The sequence below is a fragment of the Pezoporus wallicus genome, unplaced genomic scaffold (assembly GCF_028554395.1).
Source record: "Pezoporus wallicus isolate ANWC-B61680 ecotype Strahan unplaced genomic scaffold, APGP_CSIRO_Pwel_v1 contig_3812, whole genome shotgun sequence".
Lineage (NCBI taxonomy): Eukaryota > Metazoa > Chordata > Aves > Psittaciformes > Psittacidae > Pezoporus > Pezoporus wallicus.
This window is the reverse complement of record NW_026639618.1, coordinates 1,293,958-1,311,757: the sequence shown is the minus strand read 5'-3', so window position 1 is coordinate 1,311,757 and position 17,800 is coordinate 1,293,958. Positions and strand designations below refer to the sequence as shown.

The following is a 17,800-nucleotide window of genomic DNA, read 5'->3' as shown; positions in this document are numbered from 1 at the left end:
AAGGGCCTGCAACAGTCAGCTACAATACAGACAATACTAGAAGAATGGAAACATCTCACAAACATAAGCTGTGTGTAATAAATGGCAAAACAGAACCAGCCAATAATCTAAGTTTTCAAAACACAACCATAAGATGCATGCAAAAAAGCAAAACAGATTATCAAGAACATAAAGCAAAACCAAGAACTCTGACCACCAATTATGGCTGAACTTCACTGAATCAAAACCACAGAAAATGAAGTGTTAAAAAGAAATTACCAAAACCCCTTACCACCGCTCACTGTGCTGTCTATTCATTATCTCAAAACTTAGGTAGCTGATTCAAACACTGAGAAACAATGCTCATCGCATCTTCATAAAACTTGCATTTGCTAGGACAAAGCACTAATAGAAATCTTAGCTTTTTACCAATACATCTGTCATCACACAAGCTTTTCTGGTGCACACTATTTCAACCTATTATTAAAGAGGTATTACATTTTTCTGCTATATCACGTGTTACAAAGTGCCAAAATACTTGACAAAAAGTACCTTTTGTGTAATCAACGACAGCATCCAGTGCTGCTATTCTGACATCTATGAAGTGCCCATATTCTGCATATGACTTGAAGAGAGCAGGATCACTTGGGACATGACCATTCTTCTGGAGCACCCGAATAGCTTTTAAACAGCTAGGTGAGGTAGAAAGAGGAAATTTACATTAGATTGATAAAATGCCAGACAAGAAGTATAAAATTACTTTCTTCAAAATCAAATATTGCACTTCGCTAGAATTATATTATCAAATTAACATGCTATAATTACTTTCACAGCACTAACACATAGCTTTCATGAACTCTGAATGAGGTAGAAACAAACAGAATTCCCCATCATGTCAAATCTGTTCCTTGGTTTCAGTAGAACTAAACTAGCATACAGAGAAACACAGTTCAGATTACACAGTGTTATTGTTACAAGGCAAAACTTTCACAAAGAGACTTCTCTTTCATAAAGAAACTTCTTAAAGAGGCACAAGTACGATCACCTTATGCCTGCTATTAAAAGTCTACGCTGGTAGAAATTAATGTTAAAAAAGAAAGCAATCAAAACAAACTTGCACTATCAGCTTTTGGAAATTGGAAGGTATCTGACACATGATTAAGACCCACAAGCTAAAATCTCAAATATTAAGTATAGAAGCGTACATAAACCCCCCAAAAGTAGCATTAATGTGTCTGCTTCTCCTTACGTGTACAACTATTAAACCACACCTGACTGTAATGGTATGCCTGTAACTGGGAAGAAGCTTCTCCATATTTAGGAAACGAGTAATTTCCTCAAGAATAAGTCGAATGTCAGGATTTAAGTTATCCAGTGTTCGAACTTCATTGTTCACGCTGACTGCAGGAGTTACAGAGTTGGCTAAGGCATCGATCAGCTCGGCACGATAGTAGTTGTCTGAAAACTAGATAAAACCAGCATTTAAACACAAGCAAATATAACAGTATATATTCTCTAAAAGAAAAGAAATGTTGAAGCACTACTACAGAATAAGATCTTAAAACAAAAATCATGTGAGAAACTGCACGAGAAAGTAAAAGGGGTATAAATTCATTCTGAAAATGGATTGTGATTGAGCAATTAGGCAGTATCAATCAGTAATCATTCTGTAACAAAAGCATATTAATAATAACACATTGCTTTATACAAATGGAAAAATCAGGCATTGAAGATTTTCCAGGTATGGAAAATAAAAGCCGTTATTCCTAAATGAGAGCATCTAAAACTACCTCTCTGTTTCTATATTCCATGTCAAAGTTACTAAAGTTACTGAGTGCTTAGCACCTCAGAAAATCAGGCAGTTTAGATAACAACTTCACAAGCTTTTGAGGTGAACTAACAGACTCACTGGTGCTTAGTGTGGAAATTCTTGCTTTTTCATTCACCCCTTTTACCTGGGCTCACCCTCAGGAAGTTTCACCCCTTCCGTTAAGCTGGCTGGTGTTATTTGTTGGTCTTGTTAGGGAGCAACAAGAAGTACAAAGCTAAAATTTAAACACCAGGAAAAAGCACTGGACTTGATTTAACTTAAACTAAACAAACTCAATAGCTGTCAGATTCGGTAGAAGATGTCAAATACATGTGTGGAAGGGATGTGTGGCAAAGTGAGGTGGGGTCTCTCCTTTGGTGGTAGGCAGATGTTAGAACAACCCATCATGTTTTGTGACTACTGGTGCTCGCATTCACGTGTCTAACTCTCTACTTCTCCACCCTCTATCATCTCCTTATTTCAGTAATATTGCAAAAAGCATCTCGTTACAGTATGTGTTTCTACAGACAAGAAAGTGAGGGCTAAGATGCTTCAGATTTGTTCCACTTAAAATTTTGCCAGCAGTTGTAAACTCTCTCTGTAGCTAGGGAGATGGAATTTTGTATCATCTCAGGATCTTAAAGGTCATCTAATCATCCTTCGGAGATGGTCTGTGTGGAAAGAAACTTTAGATGACAACACTTCCAACTCAAACACTTCAATTTATTAATGTGGCTTTCAGCTGTTATTTAACTAAATGAAAACAATCCAGTTCTGAAAGCTAGAGCTGACATTCAGAGCCCAGAACCCCAGAGTCCTATGTATTGTTAAAAAGTGATTATTTACTTTCCTTGCTCTTTCAAATACTCTTCTTGAGATAAAAAAAAAACAAAACAAAACAAACCCAACGAAATGAGTGCTTAACTTCGCAGGCTACATGTTAGCCTCATGCACATTTTCTCAAAACACATAGGTCTTTCAAATGAAAAAGAGTAAAGTAAGTAAAGTATGTGTGCACATGAAGACAGGCGGTTCCTTTGTAAGTCAACAAGCACAAAGAGCTTTGAAACATCCAAGAAACGCTGCCATAGAAATGTCAGCTGCAGAACATTCTGTAACATTTACTGTTTAGCTTAGCGTATCACCTTTTCATCAACTCTCCCAGCCAGATTTACATTAACAGCATAAACCATCACGCAGTATGTTAACTAAGACCTTTTTCAACAAGAAAGTGAGGGATTCAAATTAACACATTCTTTACCTTATTCTTCCTGTTATCGTTGTACTTGATCAAATCCAAAATAAACATTAAAACCTCCTTAGGACAAAGGTTGTGAACATCTCTCAGAAGGGCCATGGCAACAGGCATAGTCTGTGTAATAAAATTAATACTAACATCATTCTTATATTAGCAAAATGATAGCTATAGCCTGAACTGAGCAATGAACAATTTAACAATAACGAATCTCTGAAAAGTTGTACAGAAGTGCTTTTTGAAAGTCATACACACGCTATAAAATATTCAGACCAAACCAACTGTGTCATTGTTTAATAATTAGTCATAGTTCAGAAAAAAACACGCTGTACATGCAAGAAAAGATTCTCAAGTCAAGGTAACAAATGAAAAATAATGAAATACAGAAAATGATGCTGGAACTGTCTGAGACAGGCACTGAATTTGGGTGTTTTCATGTGAACACAATTTCTAGGTTTCTCTTACCATCGAGAGGTATAGATCCAATACAGTCAGTGAAGCCAGAAGAGTTATTAGCCAGACAGGTATTAGCCCGATTAGGTATTTATTTTAGAATGAGCTAAGCAGCTCTCTAGGCTCCACTCACACAGACTCAGGAATTTTACTCTAGATCAATAAACTTCAGACATGGGATTCAAAGGGAGAAAGGTGCAAGATTTAGTGTGAAAGAATGAACAATGACAAAAAGAGCAGAAAAACACAAAAGAAGGTAAAAAAAAGAGACATGGGGAAAACGATGGCACGATTAGAAAACAAAATCTGAGTTTTCTCCATACTGAGGAAAATGAAATCTGTTGAATAATAACTCAATCATCCAATAATTATAAAATGAATCTTGAGAGAAAACCATTGCGACTAATTTTTGTGATTCACTGTACAATCAACAACTGTAGGTTCTAGTATATAAATCTGCATTAACATCAAAATAAGCTGCAGCAACACGATGTTGAGAACTGATAGGAGAGAGGAAGAAGGATTATGTAATGCCTTGAACTGAAAAGCCCACTAATTTAAGGTAATATTTATGAGATTTTATTTGCAACACGATATCATTGCCAGTAATGAATAAGAACAACTTCTTAATTCACCTAAAAGACAAAAGGATTAGCTTTGTTACTGTGCACTAAATTCTATTTAAGAATGAGCTCATAAATATTCACAAATAATTACTGTATGTATGCAATTTATTGACTGATTTTTGACTAACATGGAACAAACAGATGCCATATAAGAAAAAAAACAGTTATTTTGTACTTTTATGAAGGGTAAAGCAGGACTGTGCTGTCCATGTTCCTGTAGTTGTCAACTACAGTTGAGTTTTGTATTTTGACATTTCTTTTAAAACATTCAGTGGAAAAACCCAAATCTTACCTTTTGCAGAAAGTAGCTTTGAAAATTCATGAAGTTGTTGGTCTTCACAATGTTTGGACAAGTCTTACAACAAAACATTCGGGTAAAGAGTGACTTCATGGCTGGTGGTCCTGTCCATGTACTTACCATGGAATTTGCAATCTGTGTAATTAGGGGAAGGGAAATTGTATTAACATCACCACTGCAAATTTAGTTTGGCTGTGGAAGAATACACATTTCCCATAATCAAAAAGAATAATTGCCAAGAACATACTGTGCTTTAAAGAGATACATATTTTCATCAATGTATTATTTTACTTTAGCTAAGCTTTCACTGCCATCTGCAATATACCTTCTCTACAATAAAGGTAAATTTAATGAAAATTGTTCCATTTGGAAGATGTCTGCAAATAATTATCTTTCCATGATAAACTTCTGTTCCGAATTATTCTTTTATATTTTAGATGAAAATTCTGTGTTTATTAAGCCAAGTTTTTGACTCTATGGAAGCCAGTGATGGAAGAAGCTTTTGCAATACCAGCCTCCCAGATTTACCCTGCCAGTAACCTCAGCCTAGACTTTAAGTAGATCTCAGCCACCCTTAGACTAAGACCACCCCCAAAGTGAAAGGCAAATCAGACATCTCTAACTTCAATCATAATTCACAATGAGACTATGACTGAGACCAATTTATTGTTATAGTCTGTTTTGGTGTAATGTGGGAAGGTTCAACCAAGAGAGAAAACTGCTCTTGTGCCTTGTCAGCATCCTTGGTTTCATACATTTGCAAGATCTAGAAATGAACAACAGTATTTTCAAATTAAATCAACAGTAGTTAAATCATCATCTCTTCAGTATTTTTTACCCTTATAATGTGTTTTGACTCATTGAATTTCTCTTTAAATACTGACAATCCAAATTTTCTACTTACTGATATACACTCTGAATTAAATGTATTTGCACATTCTCCATACCACAATGCAAGTAGCCTGTCTTGCACTATTTCTACTTAAAAAGACTGCAAGTACATTTTGTTTCTGCATCCTTCAATTCAGTATAGCATAAAAAACTGGACGTAATTGTCACGCACAGCTATGCAACTTCTCAGTGTTGGGGGAGAGGGGGCGCTAAGTGGTGGTGTTTTTTAACGCTTGTAGCACATCACCAACACTGCAGTGGATCTGAAAAGGGAAATCAGCCTCCCAGGAATTAACATTGTGACATTGTTTTCTCTTACCTTGTAGGGTTATTTGTCATGAACTACTCAGCAAAGTGTGTGTGTGCACACCCCTTCCCCCGCCTTCTTTACCAATGAGGACTGAATATGTAACCTAGATACTTTATGCCCAAGAGAACAGACTGGTTTACAAAAAAAGTATATGGTATATTTGGAAAGTGCAGTAAATTCAGTTTTATAATTGCTTGTCGCCTATCCTTCCTCTATACCAACATGTGCTCACCAAGAATGTTTTACAATAGTAGCCACGATCCAACTAGAAGTTGCAAATCAAGGAAAAAGAACTCTCCCCCAAAATAAACATGAGGGACTTTGTTTTTTTTTTTCAATGAAGAACACAAATCCTTAATATTTACAGGCTGCAAAAATTAAACTGAGTTAATGACAACAGGAAGTGATTCTTACCAAGTGGAACTACTAACAGAATGTATTACACTTTCCTCCTAGGTAACTTACATAAGCGCATCTACAACTCCATCCTACCATGCTCCTTCACCTTGAGTCAGTGTCACAGCCATATTTTTTACTTAGCTGTCCTGGGTTCAGCAGTGGCAGTCATCTTTCTCCTTCTTAGGAGCTGGTGCAGTGCTGTGTTTTTGACTCTCAGCCAGGGAACAGCGCTGATAACACTGATGTTTTTAGTTGTTGCTCAGTAATGTTTACTCTGACCAAGGACTTTGTGAGTCTCATGCTCTGCCAGGGAGGAGGGGAAGCCGGGAGGAAGCAGAGACAGGACACCTGACCCAAACTAACCAAAGAGGTATTTCATACCACAGCATGTCATGCCCAGTACATAAACTGGAGGCAGTTAGCCGGAAAGGCAGGATCACTGCTGGGGTCGGGCTGGGCATTGGTAGGTGGGTGGTGAGCGGCTGCATACTCTTCCCTTGTTATTTCACTTATCATTATTATTATTGGTGGTAGCAGTAGCGGTTTTGTATTATACCTTAGTTACTGGACTGTTCTTACCTCAACCTGTGGGAGTTACATTCTTTCAGTTCTCCTCCCCATCCCTCTGGGAGCAGGGGGAGGATGGGGAGAGTGAGAGAGAAACTGTGTGGCTGAGTTTAAGCCACGACATTAGCTTTATAATCTTTTTTCTGTAAGTCAACAACCTTATTTGTAGACCCAAGATTATTCATAAAACTGAGCAAAACCAGTTATGATTATCTGCAGCCCAACTGCCTGATAATTCAAAGACCAAAAAAACCAAACCCCACTGCATTTTCTAAACATTGCAACAACTGCTTTTTTAATATTTACCTGTGAATATCCACTTCCAAATACTCCAAGTGAATGAAATATTTGAAGTCAGATATCAACAATACCAATACAAGTACATACGCTGGCCGTATAACATCAGTATTTCATAATATTATAATACTTTGTCACAAACATTTCTTGGATTTTGACTTTAAAAATATGGCCAAAGGATTTATTTCTGAATTTCAGAACAGGTACTGAATTATTCTCAACAGGTAAACAGCAGAAAACAAGCTATATGCCAATAATCTGAACTCCACAAGTGGTGATGAATAAGTATGCCTTTATGGGCACAAAATATGTCAACAACATACCTTTTCAGAAATTCTTCTGTGTTTCCACCCAGTTGTTTCATAAGGTTCTCTAATTTTTATTCTTAATGCTAATTTTGTGTCTAAAGAAAAAAGATCTTTTGCTCTAAAGGCAAGTATCTGGCTGTTAAATATTTAATTTCAGACCAACATGATGTTTATTTTGTGCCCCTATTCAATACGAAATGATATAGGGCAGCAATGTGAATTCATATTAGACAGATGAATTTCAGCAATTCAGAGTTCTCAACAGAAAGGCCAAGGAACTTCCCAGTAAAATAGAAAAAATATATTTTGGATCTGAAAAAAATTAAACAGAAGTCTTTTATTTTTGCCACTTAATGAAATCTGGAAAATTCCCTTGTGGTTTTCATGTCTGACATCTCAATTTTGACAATTATGAAAGCCTTCTGCAGTCTCCACTTACAGACTAAAATAATACAGCTTTTCTTTCAAATCACTCATGTTAAAAATACTTGGCAAACACTTTTAAGAGGTTAAATATCAAGCCAGTTTAAGAACTGTGATGAGTTTTGAACCATTTTCAAACGTTTACAATGTCTAGCAGATTTCTTCCTTTGCTCTCACTCAACACAACCTCACCTTTGCAAGGCAGAAGCAGGCCATCATTCTCACTCGGTAGAAACATTGCTCCTGTTCTAGTATATCCGTCAGTGCAAGTCGTGATGCTGGAGTGGGGAACTTTTCCAATGCCAAAATGGCTTCCTCTTGTGCAACCACATCTCTCTCATATCGAAGCTGATACTGCCACATGAAATCAGATTGTTCAAATTCTACCTTCCTCAGTACTGACATATCAGGGTCTATTCTTATCCAGAGCAAAGGGGAATCAGCACTAAGAAAAACACGAAAAACATTAATAGCTGAGAACATTTCAAAACTGTAGAAATTCAATAGCTGTTTTAGCTTGTTACAAGTTATTATTTAAATATTTAGGTTCAAAGAACCAAAAAAATAATCTAACTTAGAGGGGACTTTTGAAAGTCACCTTTACTGATCTCCTGCTTTCAGGACAGCAATTCTGCAGCCTCCCAGGGCAACCTGTCCAAGCCTCTAAGACTTCAAAGTGGATACAGCAGTTTAGTATTTTTAACCTACAGATCTGAGTTCATGGTAAACTACTGTACGATCTCAATATATTCAATGCTATGACCTCAAACACTATAACTTTCTTAAGTGAACAGCACCCCTACAGTTTAAGAATACAAAAAAAAAAAAACAACAAAGAAAATCTGGTGGCAAACACCAGCATTTTTAATATATTTTTTTAATCAACAGATATGAAAGTGTTTTACAAACACAAACATGCTGGGATATTGAAAGCTGACAAGGGATAACCATGCGAATGCACAAAACTGCCAAGCCAAATAACAAAAGTTAAAGTATCAACAGAGAAGATTAAGGTTTTAGTCCTACAGATGAAATTACTTAGTTGTATTCCACCCAAACAAACATTTTATACTTTAGTATTTACACAGCATCATGACAGCCTAAGTAATTTATGGGAGCAACAAGTACAAACTATAGAATAAAGTCTCTTACTCAGTTTTTCACATTAAATTGGTAACAACAAAATACAGACATAGAATTAGGATAGAGTTTGGAACAGAGAAAAAAGCATCATTATAAATATAATGTGCATTTCTGTACACATCTGTAGAATATCTAGAATTAATGTAAAGATAGTAGCTAGAGAGGAAAGGAGAGTAAAAAGAAGAGTTCATACACAGGATTTAGAAGAATAAAAAAGAATAAACGCTACCATATATGCTTGGAAGAGTCCAAACTGGACAAAAGAATGACAGTATTGGAGATTAGGTTAACAGATAAATAATGTATAAGTGACTTGCATAAAATCCTATACCACTTGAAAGGCAGTTCCAGTATTATTACTGAAGGCTCAACTTAGTGTAATGCAATGGCTACTTGAACATAACAAATATTTCTGGTAACTGCTCTTAAATATAATTAAAAGTCTATTTTACATATGCCAGCTATCATATAGAAATGATAACAATAACTTGCTCAATGTAAATATTGTTTATTATTTCTCATCATATTTCAGATGAGGTTAAATTTACAACAATCTCCAGCACTTTTAAGGTGACAAGCAATCAATCCATTTTCAAAGACACACTATTAGTTTTCAAGAGCAGATAATTTACTCCCCTCAGCCAGCAAACAAGGTACAAACACCTTCAGTACTTATGAGAACACCACTGGTTCAAACTCTAGGAGGGTAAAGCAGGTTGAGCAAGAATCTGCTTCCCAAGAGCTAAACAATTCCAACTGAAATTAATGCCAGTATGAATTATAGTTATAAAGCATTTCATCACCTATCTTCAATCTAAAAGTATTCTTTTGTAATTAACCACAGATTTCAGGAACTTGTGTGCCTTAGTGCCAGTTTAATGGTCTTCACTGAAGTCCAACAAAAACTGCTTGCTCTTTGTTTCAAGCAAATTCTTATTTAGATTTTACCTATAAAGCCAGCAGAAAGATATATGTCTATGAAAGAATCAAGTAATTATATCACCTTATTATGCCTAAGATAATTTTTTAAATCTGATTAGAGCAGTTAACCCATACATTTACACTTCGCCAACATTTTCCCAGCTGCAGAAGAAATGTCTCAAAGAAGGCAAAGAAATGTGGTGTAGTCTTGAAATTTGCCAGTCATATAATGAAGTACAACATTACTATAAAGCCCTTAAAAATAGCATGCTTTACACAAGGCGAACATGACTCAGTCTCACATTGAGGAACTCTAACAAGCTCCAACTTACTCCATAGCAGAAAGGTCCATGTCCACCTCTTCTCCATTCATCAGTGGAATCTTTTTCTTCTTATTTCTATTTAAAAAGAAAAAATAGAAGAAAGTAAGTATTAATTACTATACTAGCAAACATATCTTTAGAAATGGAACTTAACCCTGCAAAAGTTCTCTCTGTATTTCACCACACTGAAAAATAATGCTCTCTCCAGCAAAACAAATATTCACAAAATTGAGCTGTGCATCAGTTTTATTCAAATAATAATCACCAATATTTTAAATTGGCTTAAACTTGACTTCCATTAATTTTTCTAATTACATGTAAGCATACAACTTTGAGAAGCAGACATCAAAATAGTTATTTAAATGAATAAGGAAGCTGAAAGAATCTATTTGGGAAGTATGTTACTTTTCTCACTCATTAGATTTAGTAAACAGCCCTGGCACTCTTAACAGAAAAGGAAAATTATGCAAGTGCTCCTTGCATATATCTTCACTTGAAGTACTCCTCCGGCTCACATTAATCTTCTCTCTAATTTGTCTTTCCTATTCAGAAGCATTTTTATTTTGACTAATGAGAGTATTTATTCAATTTGTTCTAAATAAACTTTTATTCTTTAAGAAACTTTAATAAAAATACTTATAATTCAGAACTGCATATAAAATAGAAGGTTTTCTGCTATCTATAAACAGCAGTAAATTCCATTTTCTTACTTTACATCACAGGTAAATCTTATTGAGTAAGATTAAGAAAACATAAACACAAAATATAAAAAAGCATATACTGACCTTCAAATGCACTACATGTTTTCATACATTCATATTAAAAATATATGCAGTTTGTATTTTTGTTCTTACCTTCTGCTTTTAGAATGGCAAGGTATATCATGTTTAAGACTGTTTTCTTCAATCTGCAATGTATGGTTGAATGATCCATCAAGTTCCTGCACTGTCACTTTAAGAGGACCCTTCAAGTTCATGAGATTTTGTTATTAACATTAAAATTATGCTTATTAATGTATGCATCATACTTGTATGTGTAGGTAAAATATGGAAAATGGACCTTACCACATATTTCTGAGTCCCAGGAGATGTGTAGTCTTGCTTTATTTCCAACTCCAATACATTCCGTTTTCTATTAAATGCAAAGCTACCATAAAATTTTACCACTCCACTCTGATCCCTAATTAGCAGTATAGGAATTCTAGTTGCACAATGCAATAGTTATAAACAAACATAATGTTTTCATTCTTTACATTTCCTTTATGCTTCTTTATTCCTACTATTTCCCATCCTAAGAAAAACAGGAAATTAAAATACTGATGTTAATTCATGACTTTTAAAGATTTTTTTCCTTAAACAGTTCTCTATCATACAATCATGTATGTGCTTTATTAACTTTTCTCCAAGCTAACATCTTTTGGCTAGACACCTCAGACTGGTTCTGTTCACGGTGGTTGCCTTCATAAAGGTCTGTGACTTTGTTATGAAGTACAGCTTAAGGCATTTTTAGTGGTTTCTTTAGCACAGCGTTTAAACTCAGCACCAACACAAGCACTTAATAGCATAAGATGGCACTATTTAAGACTAATATGATATTCTCTCTAATGATACAATGACCTGCTGTGGTCTTATAAGAAGAGAAAATCTACTGTCACAGGTTGCAACAGTGTTTGAGGCATGGTAGGGAGACTGAAACCATAGAATCAATTAAACACCAGTTACAGTTAACAGGATCAGGCTTGGGGCCAAAGTCCAGAGAAGCTGAAAAGTCCCAGTATCTGAGCTGCAAGTCTTCCCTGGTTACAGAACAGATGTATTTAAGATTCACCCAGCTCAGACAGTAATGCTAACATCTAGGTATAGCTGCAGTATGAATACATGCACATAGAGAACTCCTATCCTCCTCAAGTACTTGACACAGCTACACATGGAAATTAAGAAAATGCAGATAAAACACTAACGTCTCATACTAGCTCATAAATATTAATTATGCAGTGGGTTTTAGTTAGATACTGTGCTGCATGAACATTAAGTCTGTCTAAATAAATAATGTCTACATATTAATACCTACTTCTACTTTCTGGAACAGCAAGGTATAGTTCTAGCCTGCAATCACATTAATTAAAACTACCAATTAAACCCGTTAAATGGAACAAATTCAAATTAACCCTTATATCAATCCAAAATAAGAAACCCTATTTCTTGACTAATACCACTTAAATTTAAAAAATTAACACAGAGAGCTTTATTTTACTTTAAACTGTAATCTTAACATAAGCTACCAAGCTATTAAATATCAGTGTATTTTAAGCTATCAATCTGAGCTTTAGGTTTACTTATTTCACGGTGATTTACTGGAAATCACATCTTAAAATGCACCAGACTATAGCATTTTCCATGTCAGACTTCAGCATATTTCTATGGGCAGTGTCCTCTGGAATCTCTTTAGTATAATTTGGCCTTAAATTCCAGCAGAGTTCTTGTGCTTCTTTCAAAGTAGAACCTAAAATAGTGAAATACCTTCTAGTAAAGAACATGTGAAAAAAACCCAGCATTCTCTAATTGACTATGAAAGGAGTGTGAACCATATATATCTAATTCAAAGAATAATGTACCTAACTGCTTTAAGCAAATATATTTCATACCTTTCCTCACATTCCTTTAATAGTGCCAATTAAAAACCAAATTCATTCTCCATATTAACAATCCAGACCAAGAATAAAAAGGATACACCCACTGCTTTATTAAAGGTTGGATGTCTTTGCCAGAGACATTTGAGATAGATTTCAAAAACCCAGATGTGGAAACCAACATCTGACTCCACATGTGTGACTGGAACTTCTGAGATGAAGCAGTGCTGGCCAGACTCAACAACTTGTTGAAAACCTAAAATGATAAAAAGTTATTACTTTCACAAATACTTTAATATATAAAATATGCTTTTCTGTTTAGTTGCAGCTGAATTGCAACTAAAGGCCAAAAAACTCATTCTTTGATAACTGACCTGAAAAGACGTCTTTCAAAATAAAGATGTTTCAGAAAATTATTTGCTTGACCATATCAGAAATTCTGATTTGCAGACACAAATGTATTTTTCTTTACAGCAAAGCACCCATGATCCTGAGAAAGCTCTGAAACCCCAGCTTTTGAACATACCAGATCACCGGCTAGATCTGCTTTTTAGAAATAAGAGAGTCATTGGGTTCTCTACTTTGCTATTCCTTTTTAAATATTGAAAAAAAATATTCAGATTTATGTAAGGAAAGCTTTAAGAAAGGTTTATCGGCTGAGAACTACTTAAAATAGTTCTTAACCACAGGTGCATACATGTTTTCCTTAAAAAAGCCTAAAACATGGCATTTCACAAAACATATTTAGTAAAGAAAAACCTAAAACTCTACAGAAATTTTGCATTTCAGAATAAAACTACAATTTTCTATTCAACCACTTCTTCTAATATAAAGATCAATGCTCTTTCTAGCACTGAAAATTTATACAATGGAGAGAGCAAAAGCTGTATGCACTAACAACTTCATTATTTGTAATTTGGTTAGACTAGATCACATCAACACTGGTTAGGGGTAAAACAGGTCCTCAGTGTTAACAACCAATCACAATCACTGAAAGCAACATTAATATTAAAGAGGATATACAACATATAAGAAGTATTGCAAGTTATGAGTAATAATAATAGCTAACCCATCCTAATACAAATGACCTACATGTTTGTTCTCTCCGGCTAAAACTGAAAATATAAATTGAATCCTATGATAACCTGTGCTGCTCTGCCTTAAACTCCATTTAATGAATACAAATGCAACTAAAGGCAAAAGCAATATATTCCACATAATCATTTAAATACCTACCTGTAACATGAACTCCATGCTAATCCTGTTCTCAATCAGTCTCATAACAAGATGTGCTTTACACTGAAACATCGTGTAATATTCCCAGGACAATGTATGAGGGTGCTTGATAGAAAAATGTAAATGTGATGCAGGGCTGAAAAATAATAATAAAAAAAGCAGCTTTATTTTGCATTTTATGGAATGGAACTTTAAATATATCTTAGCAACCAAGATTATAGCTGCAACAACAATTATTTAGCATCTCTTCTTCTGCTTTAAAGTTATAAATTATGACATGCTTAAAACAACCACACACTTTACATTCTGTGTGACATGGGTGTATGCACCTGTCATACGGCCAGTGCTGAACAGAGAGTAATGGCTGGTAATACATGCTATGCATTACTGTAAAGACAGTGATAGCAGTACCAACGCAAGCAAGGAAGTCTAGCAAGAAACTTGAGTCCAGAAATTACCCATATATTGACATTATGAAAAGAGGGTAGATTTAAATTAGATACTAGGAAGGAATTCTTTACTGTGAGGGTGGTGAGTCCCTGGCACAGGTTTCCACAGAGAAGCTGTGGCTGCCCCATCCCTGGCAATGCTCAAGGCCAGGCTGGACAGGGCTTGGAGAAAACTGGTCTAGTGGAAGGTCCTTTCCAGCACAAACCATTCTGTGATTCCCCCTGCTCCACTTCTGTTAGAAGTGACTGTATGTGGAGAATATCTTATATTTAAATAAATAACTGTTGCAATTAAAGTAAACAGACTTTCATGTGAAGAGAAAAGGAATTGGTTTCTACTTCAGCAGTGAATTTTTTCTTTCAATACTTTGGCAAACTGCTGTCTTCTAAACCAGATAACATGCCAAGGAAGACTAGGCAGAGCATCACGTTACAAGTGCCACACTGTAACTTGATCTGTGGTGCTTCTTAAGACATATCGCTCATGTCTGTAAGCAAAATATTTTAAATGGTTTAAGCTCAATCCATGTCAAAAGACAAAAAATGCTGAAACCCTAAAACTTTTTAAAACAGAACTGATTTCTGGATTCTGCACAGTAATAAAACACAAAAAGCCTTAATTTTGACAAGCTTTCATTTTCTTTACCAAGTTTGACATTTCAGAACACAAGCACTCGGATCCTCGGATCTATAGGTCATTTCCAAGCACAAAAGCTGCTGTGATACGGAAATTATTTAGAAAAATAAGACCTCCCCCCTTCAATTATCTGAGAAATGGAGATAACGACAAGTCTGATTTTATTTTACTGATAAACCAGGTCTTTTTCTTTCTGATGTGCTATGGTATTTTCATTTAGTTCTTTTCAGAGGGAATTTGAGTTTTCCATTAATGAATAACAAACATCTGAAGAAACTGGACATGCACCATGTCAGGCAAGCTTCTTAGTGTGAATCCAGACGTATTTTATGCTGGTTGGTGAAGAATCACAAATTGACCACTGTGACACAGAAAATGCTACCTTCTTAAAATTTCTGGGCTCAGGACTGGATTTTTCCCTGTGATTTTCTCACTTACAGATAACATAACAGATGGCCCAGACACCTGATTTGTCCAAAGGCTTTAGAAGAACACACTACAAGACAGAATTAAATAATTCACAGATTGTAATGATCAAAGATAAGCACTATAAGCCTGATCTATCATGCCAACTACCTCACAAAGACTCTGGTCTTCCAGGACCTTCAAAGACCTATTAAACTATTTGAACTCTGACCAGTTTTTCAATGCAGTTGAAAGACCTATGGCAGCAAGAACTGCTCTAGCAGGACAGGACCAGAACTTAGCTGCTTATCTGCAGGTCTTAAGATCTCAGGAGATGGCAAGAACCTAGGTAGCTGTAACACCTTGATGTTTTTTTCCATCTTTCTATTTACTGGGAGTATCCCTTAACTTTACTCATGAATGTCTGTTTAAACACCTTAAGAAGATAAAAAAAAGTATTTCTAAATTTAATCAAGTATTACCCTGCTTAGGTATAAAAGGTATATGAATAAGAAGGTACTTAGGTTTACTTCTTGCTGTTTCTAGTCAATAGGCAGTTGCTGAAGTTCTCCTTATCCCAATTGTCCTGTTATTTTGGATACTTCTCCATTCCAAGGTAGAGAGGGTTTAGCAACCATGAAAGAATTAAAATGCAATGAGGAAACTGAGGTTGTGGCTCAGACGTTATATAATAATTTGGTCTCAGTATAAAAACTATTTATCCAGCTTCAAATTATACAGTTGATTGACTTCGGTAAAATTCTTTTCTTGAAAATCACAACCAAGCCAGGACCCACATTCTTAGCCTTCTTAAATTGACTAAGTGTTGACTGATCTTGGTACTGGTTATATTATTTAAGCGCAAACCAAAACTTAAGACAATTTGCATTTGACGGTTACATTTTGCAGTTTATTCAATATTAATACATTTCTTCTGATTCTATTTTTCTTCAATCATTATACTTCTGAAAGTTTTATTGAAATGAGAATTAAAATTAACAATGTGGACCCAGAACCTTTGTCAAAGTGAAAAGTGAACTAGCTCTTCCATGGAAATTCCTAATGCTCATGCTCTCAAACATAATCTTGTCATTCAACGTGAACCTCTCAATATGCTACTTCCATTTAAAATATATCTATATAAATTTCTTCAGCTTTTGCAATTTCACAACAGGGTGGTACCAGCACAAAGACTGGAGAGAAGCAAAATCTGAAATGGGAGAACACAAAATGGAAACATAACATACAAAACTTTTTTCTGAAGCTTTCATCCTTACAGCAAACAGTTAACATGCAGTTTCCTCTCTTTCATTCTCCCAAGGTCTGGGATTTTTTCTTTTAAAGTAAGTGCTCCGGAGAGTAGTGGTTTTGTTTCACCAGACTGGAACAGGAAGGATTTGTAAGACTGTGTTTTACACAGAAACTAATTCATGTGTCTAAAAGTTTCTTTAATCCCAATGATTTATTTTCATATCCCAATTCTAATTTAGTTGAAAACTTAGATTAGTAATTACCCTATTTCTTTCTTCATATGATTATTAATTGGGACTGCTGTAATTCAAATACACTTGGCAGGAAACCTTAACACAAAAAACAGAGCAAGGAAATGCAAAAATATATGTAGACATCATCATGAAAATGCTTCCCCTAAATATATATTATTTCCCAGAGCCAGGAACACGTGCTTAATTTACATATAAGGGAACGTTGCAATCTACAAGAAACAGCAAATTGTAATTCATATTTAAGTGATGTTATGCTTATTATTAAGAATATGCAATACAATGAAGTATTGAAATAGCTGTAGGAACACAGAGCATCTAACAGTGATACGTCACATAGAAGATACAAATTTAAGAGCATTAGAACAGGATTTTGTGAAATGTGTCCAATTATAGAATAAATAGAATAAATATAATAAAACCAATAAATTCAGCAGTTTCAAAAACACTTTTATTTAATTTCCTTTTTTAAACATGTGCCCTTTTTCTCTAGTTTCATCTGATCCTATCAATGTGAATGTAGTTTCTCTGTATAAGGGAGCATATTGCTAAGCTGTAATGCTGTAAATTAAAAAGTCTTCCAGGAAATAATTCAAAATCAGTTGTACCGCAGAATTTTCCTTAAAAAAACCCAAACAACAGAAAACGAAATCACCAACAGGGTGTCCTAAGAAATTAAGATAAGATTGCAAGGCGGTAAATGAGAACAAAAAGAAAAAAGAGCAAAGAAAAAGGAAACTGATGATACTGTAAAAAGCCTAAAGATTACTAACTACTCCAGAAATAGGTCAAAATTCTGGCTCCACATTCCCTCTTTCTCTTAACCAAAAGTAGCTGCATAAAAGCTTTAAAAATATTCATTATATTTCCTTCCCTTCAAGATTTAAAGCGAAAGAAAAATAAAACAAAAGTGATACAATATATTCAAGATATACTTTA

At 35.0% G+C, this 17,800-nt stretch overlaps 1 protein-coding gene across 4 annotated transcripts in view; it reads right to left on the bottom strand.

Annotated features, from left to right (window-relative positions):
- Nucleotides 1-17,800, bottom strand: part of TAF2 (TATA-box binding protein associated factor 2) — a 63,391-nt gene that overhangs the window by 23,955 nt on the left and 21,636 nt on the right. For all 4 annotated transcript variants that reach the window (XM_057415236.1, XM_057415235.1, XM_057415237.1 and 1 more), the window contains 10 exons: nt 13,869-14,004; nt 12,734-12,888; nt 11,068-11,182; nt 10,858-10,967; nt 10,013-10,078; nt 7,809-8,061; nt 4,416-4,556; nt 3,051-3,161; nt 1,251-1,444; nt 532-671 (listed from right to left, as the gene is read on the bottom strand). In XM_057415236.1, coding sequence (XP_057271219.1) covers nt 532-671; nt 1,251-1,444; nt 3,051-3,161; nt 4,416-4,556; nt 7,809-8,061; nt 10,013-10,078; nt 10,858-10,967; nt 11,068-11,182; nt 12,734-12,888; nt 13,869-14,004 — 1,421 coding nt within the window. The remainder of the gene's footprint in view (nt 1-531; nt 672-1,250; nt 1,445-3,050; nt 3,162-4,415; nt 4,557-7,808; nt 8,062-10,012; nt 10,079-10,857; nt 10,968-11,067; nt 11,183-12,733; nt 12,889-13,868; nt 14,005-17,800) is intronic.